This window comes from Hibiscus syriacus, unplaced genomic scaffold, assembly GCF_006381635.1.
Source record: "Hibiscus syriacus cultivar Baekdansim isolate YM2019G1 unplaced genomic scaffold, ASM638163v2 tig00110478_pilon, whole genome shotgun sequence".
NCBI classification, from domain to species: Eukaryota; Viridiplantae; Streptophyta; class Magnoliopsida; order Malvales; family Malvaceae; genus Hibiscus; species Hibiscus syriacus.
In genome coordinates this window covers 1,327,523-1,338,226 of record NW_024062755.1, presented here as the reverse complement: position 1 = coordinate 1,338,226, position 10,704 = coordinate 1,327,523, and the positions used below count along the sequence as shown (strand labels likewise).

Below are 10,704 nucleotides of genomic sequence, written 5' to 3'. Positions count from 1 at the left end.
TTCGGCACGATATCAATATCCGTGTATGCTTACAATCTGGAATCTTCATTAGGGAGAGGGGTAGAATTAAACTTGTCAATGCTGGCCTCCATGAGCTAACGCCTATTTTGATCAATATACATTGTGATACATGAACATTAATTTGATGCAATTATGCACATGAAATTTTATTTTTAGTTTATTTATACACATGAAACTTAATTTTGATTCAACTATAAACATTCTAAAAGTAAATATGTACATTCATTTAATTAACATAATTGTTTGTGTATGCAATATGTAAATGCAAAATGATGTTACATTGATAATAATTTTAACAAATTATGAGAATCGAATCAAGTCAAAACTCCGGTATATAATTATACAAAATCAAAATTCATGTATATAATCCTTAGCGGTGCTAGTGCTTCTAGCAATAATCAAGCTAAAGTTAGTGGAGGTGGTAGCGCTAGTGCTTATGGCCATGGTCAAACTATTGTTGCTGGAAGAGGCGGTGCTAGTGCTTCTAGCAATAGTCAAGCTAAAATTGGTGGAGGTGGTGGCTCTAGTGCTTCTGCTCATTGTCAAGCTATTGTTGGTGGAAGAGGCGGTGCTAATGCTTCTAGAAATAGTCAAGTTAAAGTTGGTGGCACTAGTGCTTCTGGCCATGGTCAAGCTATTGTTAGTGGAGAAGGCGGTGTTAGTGATTGTAGCAATAGTCAAGCTACAGTTGGTGGACATGGTGGTGCTAGTTCTACCGACAAGGATGAAGTCAAAATTGGTGGAAGGGGTGGTACTAGTGCTTCAAGCAATGGTCAAGCTAAAGTTGATGGACGTAGCAGTGCTAGTTCTACTAACAAGGGCGAATCCAAAATTAGTGGAAATGGAAGAACTAATTCTTCTGGTAGTAAAGCTAATGTTAGTAGAACTCGTGTCACAATTGGAGCAGAAGAGCACTATGAAACTACCTTTAAAGGAGGGGCTAAGGGTGCATTTGAAGGGAAAATAAGAGGAAAAGTGGGGGATAAATGTGGATTTAAAGGAAAAATAGGAGGACAAGTAGCAGTCGATGGAACTATTGGTGGAGGTGGTGGCACTAAACTTAATGCAAAGGGTGAAGTTAAAACTAGTGGAAGTGGTGCCACTAGTGCTTCTAGTTATGGTCAAGCTAATGTTAGTGGAAGGGATAATGTTAGTGTTTCTAGCAATGGTCAAGCTAAAGTTGATGGACGTGGTAGTGCTAGTTCTACTGACAATGGTGATGCCAAAACCATTGGAAAGGGAAGAACCAATGTTGGTAGAACTGGTGATACTAGTTCTACCAGGAAAGGTGAAGCTAAAATTGATCGAAGTGGTGGAACTAGTGCTTCTAATAGTGGTCAAGCTAATATTTGGGGTAAAAGGGCATGGTGAAACTACCTTTAAAAGAGGGGTCAAGGGTGCATTTGAAGGAAAAATAGAATGGCAAGTAGCGAGCAATGGAAATGTTGGGGGGGGGGGGGGGAGGTGGTGGAGCTAACCTTAATGCAAAGGGTAAAAAAACTAGTGGAAGTGGCATCGTTAGTTCTTCTGGCCATGGTCAAGCTAATGTTGGTGGAAAGGGAAGTGCTACTACTTCTACCAATGGTCAAGTTAAAGTTGGTAGGCATAGTAGTGCTAGTTCTACTGACAAGGGTGAAGCAAAAATTAGCGGAAATGAAAGAACTAGTGCTTTCGGTAGTGGTCAAGTTAATGTTCATAAAAGTAGCAGTGCTAGTTCTACTAGAAAGGGTGAAACTAAAATTGGTGATAGTGTCAATGCTAGTGCTTCTAGAAATGATCAAGCTAAAGTTGGTGGACGAGGCAGTGCTAGTTCTATTGAAAAGGGTGAAGCCAAAATAAGTGGAAATGGTCAAGCTAATGATGGTGGAAGTGTTGGTGCTAGTGCTATCGACAAAGGTAAAGCTAATATTGGTGGAAGTGATTGTACTAGTGCTTCTGGCAATGGTCAAGCTAAGGTTGGTGGTGTGGTAGCGCTAATACTAGTGCTACTGGTAAGGGTGAAGCTAAAACTAGAGGAAGTGGCGACGTCAGTGCTTCCAATAGCAGTCAAGGTAATGTTAGCGCTACTGGTAAGTGTGAAGCTAAAACTAGAGGAAGTGGCGACGTCAGTTCTTCCAATAACAGTCAAGGTAATGTTGGTGTACGTGACAATATCAATGCCTCTGATAATGGTCAAGCTAATGTTGGTGGAAATGGTGGTGCTAGTGCCATCGACAAGAGTAAAGCTAATATTGGTGTAAGTAGTGGTGCTAGTGCTTCTGGCAATGGTCAAGATAATGCTAGTGCTCATTGCAATGCTAGTACTACTGGTAATGGTGAAGCTAAAACTGGCGCAAATGGAAACATTAGTGCTTCTGGTAATGGTAGGGGTGTTCAAATTTTCGAACCAATTCGGTTAACCGACCGAACCGAATTAACAAATATTATACTGGCCTAGAAATATTAACAAAGACTAACCGCTTTACCTCTTTTCCACAACACTAAGAAAATACAATAACATCTGCACCAAGACTCATGGTACTAGTCTTAAATCCGTTGCAATTTCCTCGGTTATAATTTTTTTCTGCCTTTTTGTTTAAGGTATGGGCATGAGATGGCAGGTGGAGTATGGTGTAGTGGAGCATGGGTGAGGCAGCACTACCTTGATTTCTGCCTAAACTGTTTTTTTAATTAAAAATATTAAATTCTAAAATTTTAAAAAAATTCGGTTAATTCGAAAATTAATCGAATTAACCGAAATTTATTCGGTTCAGTTAATACTTTCATAAAAAAGTTCGGTTCGGTTAACGATTAAAGAAAAAAAAAATTCGGTTAATTCAGTTGGGTATTTCGGTTCGGTTCGGTTTTAACCGAATGAACACCCCTAGGTAATGGTCACACTAATGTTGATGGAAGTGGTGGTGCTAGTGCCACTGGCAAAGGTGAAGTTAATATTGGTGGAAGTGGTGGTGTTAGTCCTTCTGGCAATGGTCAAGCTAATGTTAGTGGACATGGTGATGCTAGTATTATTGGTACTGGTGAAGCAAAAACTGGAGGAAATGACGATGTTAGTGCTTCTGATAGTAGTTAAGTTAATGTTGGTGAAAATAGTGGTGCTAGTGCCATCGGTAAGGTTGAAGCTAATATTAGTAAAAGTGGTGGTGGCAGTGGTCAAGTTAATGTTAGTAGAAACGGGGCACTAGTACTACTATACTGGTCAAGCTAATTTTGGTTTTAGAAGGAAATTGGGAGGAGGATTCGGCAATGGAGGAGGATTTGGTCGTGGCAATTAAAGCACGTTATCAATGGGAACAAATTAATCATAAAATCTTGTTACATTCCTTTACAAATAACAGCAGTTGATAGATTGTGTTTCACATTTTTTTTATTGGGGGGAAACGCTAAATAAAAGATTTTATTAGTCTTTCGCAGACCATTTGTGAGAAGTTCACAAGTTGAATTATGAATATTAATATCAGTATTTAGTATCAATCGAATATTATTTATTAATGTAATATCTTAATTTTGTCCATCTCACTTTAAAATGCTCAATTCTCAGATAAAATTAATTTAAAACAAATCGATTGTTTGCGATACTTAATCGTAGCATGCTTACACATCTTAACACATCAAAATTTTTCGAAAATGTTTGTCGGAACAATCAGAAGCATATATTGTTCACTGATATAATAGTCATTTGCTCGGTTTTATACTGAATTCACATATTAACAATAATAAGCATGGTTTGCCTAATATATCAAGTTCATCGATATGATATCAATTTTTATTATATACTTTATCGGACTGTATTATCATACTTATGATCTTATTTAACTCGATAAAAATAATCTTTATTTATAATTTTATTCGATTAAAGAATTTTTTAATTCTTATGATTTTATTCGACTCGAAAAAATAATATTTGCTTAGATAGAGACAATCATGATTTGTACAAAAAATTGAAGTAAATTAATTGAAAAAAAGAAAAATCAAGAGGAGAAATTTGGAGAATGGTAAATCTAAGGGCCTAATAGTGTATTTAAACAATTTCAATCTAATTAAAACTTCAAAGAAAAGTTGATTTCTTTACCTCTTTCTGCTGGATTCAAAGCTCCCTATAAAAACATCAATTTTTTTTTAAAATTTTTACAGAAGCAAACATTTTTAATTTCTTCCTCAGTCGTCGCTTGCTCGTTGGGGTTAATATCAGTATCGCCGACGATTCACTTTTACCGAAAAAAATACACAGAGTAACAATTTAGCCCCTTTTTCCCCTTCTTTTGTTATTGAAGAATCCCGACAAAAGTTTGTTATTTTTTTTTTAAAATTTTGGGGCAAGAATAGTAATGGCGGCGGTAGCGGCGACGATGGTCAGCTCGGCTGGAGGCTTACTGGCGATGCTTAACGAGAGCAATCCTCAGTTGAAGTTACATGCTCTCTCTAATCTAATTGGGTTCGTTGATCAATTTTGGCCAGAGATCTCCACCATAGTTCCTATAATGTAAGCTTTAATTTCTTCGTTTTTTTTGTTGTTTTATTTTTCTAGTTAGTCTGGGTTTAGGTTTTATTGTTTGTTTGATTTGGTGGGTGGGAACTTTGAATGGAACAAAGTGAAGAAAGATAATTTCGATGTTTTGGTTTAGCTTTTGTAGAGAAAAATGAGAGTTTAGTTTAAATTTAGTTAATTAAGGGTGTGAATTTGGAATTTTGGTATGCTTGAGCCGTTTCACTTGTTTGAGGAGATTTGGGAATGTTTCGAATTTTTGGTTTCTCAAATTAGGGTTTAGCTGCTAAAGGGTGAAATTTAAGATTCAACTAAATTGTAGCAGTTTTTATGGGTATATGTTATTGTTTGCAATTTGCATTAGTCAAGTTATATGTTTTGCAAAAGATTTATAATTTTCAGGTTAGGAAGAATTAAAAGAAATTATCTTGTTAGAAAAAATATATTATTCTGTAATGTGTGTGCTATGGTGACTTCTGAAATTTTCCTGTAAACTAAGTGCTGTTTTAATGTGTTTTTTGAGCTGTGGAGGAACTAGGAAGGGGAAGAAAGGTTGGGGATATTTAGGTTTGCCTTCATTCATCCGCTTTACAAAAATTACGCTTAGATAGTACCTAATTATGTGGCATGTAATTGGAGTGATTATAATGAGTTTTGGATGTGAGAACTGATATTATGCTTTTGTTTTTCAGAGAAAGCCTTTATGAAGATGAAGAATTTGGCCAGAATCAGAGACAACTTGCTGCGCTCCTTGTCTCAAAGGTCCTGTCTTTTCCCTCTCAGTCTGTATGTATATGTTTGTCCATGTTAGTATAGAGCTGTTAAGGCGTGCATTGTGTTGTGCCTCTATGACTAGGTGCTTTTTGTTTTGTTAAGGCCAATATGTGCAAAAAAAAAGGTAGTCTTATTGAAGCTCTCTTCGATTTATCTATTTTTTTAATGGTTTCATTTACTATCTTTACTACTAATGATGAGAATAATATCAAATTATCAACTTCAGTTCCGAGTATTCAACAATAGACATGGGATCAATCTTGTTGGCATTTTACCAGTATCGGTTTTAAAGATTAAACGAAATGGCACCGGTATCATACCATTGGCTTTTGTAATGGTCCATAGTTGTATTGGCCTGTACCAGAATTACCAGTTTGTATTGGTTAATTCTTGTCAGTGTTGATACTTGCATGTTATAAGATTTTGGTTTCTTATTTAAAAAATCACTAATTTTATACATTTACTGACTATATCTATCTATACAATCTTATGTAAAATTATAAAATTCATTGGACGGTATCATGTCAGAGCAAAGCTGTCGTTTGATTTGGGGAATGTTGTTTGTATTGCATTTACAGTTTATACATGAGAAGTGATAAAAGTAGTGGCCTTCATTCTAATTGAACTTCATTTTACTTTGTTGTCTTTTAGTTATTTGGGTTAAATTGTTCTTTTCACCAGGTCTTCTTTTACTTGGGTGAACTCAATGATTCATTGTCTTATGCTCTTGGCGCTGGCCCGCTTTTTGATATTTCAGAGGATTCCGATTATGTTCATACTCTCCTAGGTAAGAACTTTGTTTAATCTGATACATCTCATGATCGTAATAACAGTTTAGTTAATTGAAATCCATTAGTATGTTTGTTATGATTTTATTTTGCTGCACCTGAGGGTTAAGGAAAGCCTAAATGTTTGCTTGTTGATTATATTATATTTCTTTTGTTTTGAATTTTTATTCCAAGAAAATGACTAATTATGCTCTTGATTTCAGCCAAGGCAAATCGATGAATATGCTAGCTTTCGGTCGAAGGCAGCTGAATCAAGTGATGAAGCAGCAAAGGTTGATACTAGATTGGAGAAGATTGTGGAGAGAATGCTGGAAAAGTATGTAGATTGTAGAGCTTGCTTTCTTACCTGATTGAGTATTTTGGAGTTATTCTAGCTAATGTTTTGATATTGTTTTGTTTAGGTGCATTATGGATAGAAAATACCAACAAGCGATGGGAATTGCAATCGAGTGCTGGAGACTGGATAAACTTGAGGAAGCAATAACAAGAAGTGAAAATTTTCATACTACCTTAGCATATTGCACTAATGTTTCTCATTCTTTTATATATCGCCGAGAATTTCGTCGTGAGGTAAGGGGTTACTTTAGTAGTCCATAAAAGTTATGAAATGCCATTGCTACTATTTGTTAAAGAATATTTGTATTCCTTTATTAGCCGCTCCCTTTTTTGGGGAATTTCGATGCAACCTAGCAAATTCCCACAAGATCTGTAATGCCAGTAAATATTTGGTTCTTTCAGGTGCTTCGGCTTCTCGTTAAAGTGTACCAACAACTTCCTTCTCCTGACTATTTGAGCACTTCTCAGTGCCTAATGTTCTTGGATGAACCTGAAGGTGTCGCGAAAATATTGGAGAAACTTCTCCGTTCTGAAAATAAGGAGGATGCTCTTTTGGCTTTCCAGGTTGCATTCAATCTTGTGGAGAATGAGCAACAGGCTTTTCTCTTAAATGTAAGAGATCACCTCTCTGCTCCCAAATCTCTACATTCAGAACCAATACAGACGGGATCCGCCGACCCTGCTCCGGCTGAAAATAAAAATTCTACTGCTCTGGAGGATGTTCAAATGACAGATGAATCTTCTGCTATTGCTACAAATGTGCATGAAGCAGATCCTAAAGAAGCTTTGTATATTGAGAGGCTGACAAAAATCAAAGGAATATTGTCTGGAGAGACCTCAATACAGTTGACTCTACAATTCTTGTACAGTCACAACAAGTGAGGCATCAATTTCTTTTGTATTACCTTTGGTGGAACTAAATTTTTATTTTATTATTTTTTCCCTCAAAATCGTTAACTGATTGTTCTTTGTCTTAGATCGGATCTATTAATTTTGAAGAAGATAAAGCAGTCTGTTGAAATGAGGAATAGTGTTTGTCACAGCGCTACAATCTATGCTAATGCTATAATGCATGCTGGGACAACTGTTGATACTTTCTTGAGGGACAATCTGGTAAAAATTTGTCTTGCCGTATATTTATTCGCTGTTTAGGCTAATTGTCATCTTGTGTCTGCTTACTGTTTTAGTTATCATCAGGACTGGCTGAGTAGAGCTACGAATTGGGCTAAATTCAGTGCAACAGCTGGGCTTGGTGTTATTCACAGAGGACATCTGCAGCAAGGGAGGTCTCTAATGGCTCCATATCTGCCACAGGGTGGGGCTGGAGGTGGTGGGAGTCCATATTCTGAAGGTGGAGCATTATATGCTTTGGGTTTTATTCATGCCAACCATGGCGAGGGCATTAAGCAATTCCTTCGTGATAGCCTACGCAGAACTAATGTTGAGGTATATTTTTTTTTGATAGAACTAATGCTGAGGTATATGATTTCCTTGGCCTATGATATAATGATCATCAATTTGTTTTTTCCTACCTCTGTCATTTGGGAGAGTTGAATTAATCCAATTGCTGAAGAAATAGCATTACCCTGGAGTAAAGGTGAAATAAAACATTGGGTAAAAATTTATGTAGGTTATCCAGCATGGTGCATGCTTAGGACTTGGTTTGGCAGCTCTAGGAACTGCTGATGAAGAAATCTATGAAGACGTCAAAAGTGTTCTTTATACTGACAGTGCTGTTGCCGGTGAAGCTGCTGGCATCAGTATTGGTTTGCTTATGGTTGGAACTGCTAGCAAGAAGGCAGGTGAGATGCTTGCTTATGCACATGAGACACAACATGAAAAAATTATCAGGTAAGGTTTGGTTTTGTAATCCTGATGTTGGACTGGGTCTATCCCATCAGTGGTCTTACCTCTTTGTTTATCTATGTTTTCAGGGGTTTAGCATTAGGGATAGCTCTTACAGTTTATGGAAGGTAAGAAGAAGCAGATACATTAATTGAGCAGATGACTTGGGATCAAGATCCTATAATACGATATGGTGGTATGTATGCCATAGCTTTGGCTTATAGGGGAACTGCAAACAACAAGGCTATTCGTCAGTTGCTGCATTTTGCCGTATCAGATGTGAGTGATGATGTTAGGAGAACTGCTGTCTTAGCACTGGGGTTTGTCCTTTACTCAGAGCCAGAGCAGGTTGGTGCTGTCTTTCCTCAGCTCTGTGTGATTAATGTTTGTTGCACCTTTTTATGTGTTGTTCAAATGGTGTAGTACCTTTTGGTCAGTCATTGGTCTATGAATTTCTTGAAATCTCACTGGTTTCTCTGATCAAAACTGCAGACTCCTCGAATTGTTTCCTTACTGGCCAAGTCTTACAACCCCCATGTTCGATATGGTGCGGCACTTGCAGTGGGTATTTCATGTGCCGGCACTGGATTGAACGAAGCCATATCGTTACTAGAACCCTTGACATCAGATGTTGTGGATTTTGTTCGTCAAGGTGCCCACATTGCAATGGCTATGGTCATGATCCAGATCAATGAAGCCAGTGATTCCCGTGTCGGGACATTCAGGTATGCTATTATCCTATTTGGTTCTTATCGTTCCTTTCCTCTGGTGTGTAGCAATTCTCAGTCTGTATTGCTTTATATCCCCTTTTTCTAGGCGTCAACTAGAAAAAATTATACTTGATAAGCATGAAGACACAATGAGCAAGATGGGAGCAATCTTGGCCTCTGGTATCCTTGATGCTGGTGGAAGAAATGTAACCATAAGATTGCTTTCGAAGACGAAGCATGACAAAGTCACTGCGGTTGTTGGTCTTGCTGTTTTTAGCCAATTTTGGTATTGGTATCCACTCATTTATTTTGTTAGCTTGTCGTTCTCACCCACAGCTTTTATTGGACTGAACTATGACCTGAAAGTTCCAAAGTTCGAGTTCTTATCACATGCAAAACCTTCGCTTTTTGAGTATCCAAAACCAACTACTGTACCCACCACTACATCAGCGGTCAAACTTCCAACTGCTGTCCTGTCAACATCGGCAAAGGAAAAAGCTAGGGCTAAGAAAGAGGCCGAACAAAAGGCAAATGCCGAGAAATCATCCACGGCAGAGGTCCCATCTTCTGCTCCAAATTCTGGGAAAGGGAAATCAACCGGCGAGAAGGATGGGGAACCTATGCAGGTAAGATTCATCAAGTTATCCTTATTTTGTGGCTATATCTAATACTAAATCTGTCTTTTAATTAATTAGATCATAGAATTTGAATCTTTTGTCTAATGGGGACTTTGGGAACTAGTCATATTTTCAGAATAGTAGAATTTATCAGAACTTGTAATTGGGTTCTGTCAGGATTGGGGCAAACTTTTGGTTACCATTCTAAAGTAAAAGCTCCAAACTTACTTCAAATGCATTGTTGTCTGATGTTTCTAATTCATGTTTGTCCTTTTTTTCTATTGGATAGGTTGATAATCCTCCAGAGAAGAAAGCTGAGCCTGAGCCATCATTTGAGATTTTGACCAACCCAGCTAGAGTAGTTCCTGCCCAGGAGAAGGTTATCAAGTTTCTAGAAGACAGCCGATATGCACCTGTGAAACTGGCACCATCCGGGTTCGTCCTTCTTAGAGACCTATGCCCTAACGAACCGGAGGCACTCTCCCTAACAGACGCACCTGCATCTGCATCATCTCCAGTAGGTGGATCAGCAGCAGCAGCTCAACAGAGTTCGCCATCAGCAATGGCCGTTGATGATGAACCTCAGCCCCCGCAGCCTTTTGAGTTCACATCTTGATTTTGCTTGGATTCACCCTTTTGTTTATGACTACACATTTTAATAGATGTGGTTCCCATTGTTTACTCTTACTCTTTATTTAATGTGTTAGGGCTTGAACACTAGCCAATTCAATGTGTCAACAAACAGTTTCAATTACTTGTTCTATTGATTTTTTAAAAGTTTTAATTACTCCCAACATCCTCTTACTTTCTCCCCAAAAGCACCATATGATGGTGAATACAGGTGTAGTTTGTGGTTGGTTATTCTCGGGATCTGTTTATCTTTGTGCTACTTGTGAATTCGATCTCGACATCAACTGCGCTTCGCTTCAATCATCCCTGTCTGTAAATTTTCCGATTTCTTTGCACCCTCATCCATTGTTCTTCATTCAAAATCATAACGACCAAATCAAATATGATTGTCCCGGATGTAAGAAGTCATTATCCGGTCCAATTTACCACTGTTCGGATTGTTCCTATGAATCGAGCTTTAACCTTCATAAGGAATGTGGTGAACTACCACTTGAGATTAA

At 37.7% G+C, this 10,704-nt stretch overlaps 1 protein-coding gene and 1 pseudogene across 1 annotated transcript; both read left to right on the top strand.

Moving 5' to 3' along the window:
• Positions 1-378: 378 nt before the first annotated feature.
• LOC120128366 (keratin, type I cytoskeletal 9-like) lies at positions 379-1,392 on the top strand. Its single transcript, XM_039146052.1, has one exon. The coding sequence runs from the start codon at positions 379-381 to the stop codon at positions 1,390-1,392; it is 1,014 nt and encodes a 337-aa protein (XP_039001983.1).
• A 2,921-nt stretch (positions 1,393-4,313) lies between these two features.
• On the top strand, positions 4,314-10,352 carry LOC120128320 (annotated as a pseudogene).
• Positions 10,353-10,704: the final 352 nt, after the last annotated feature.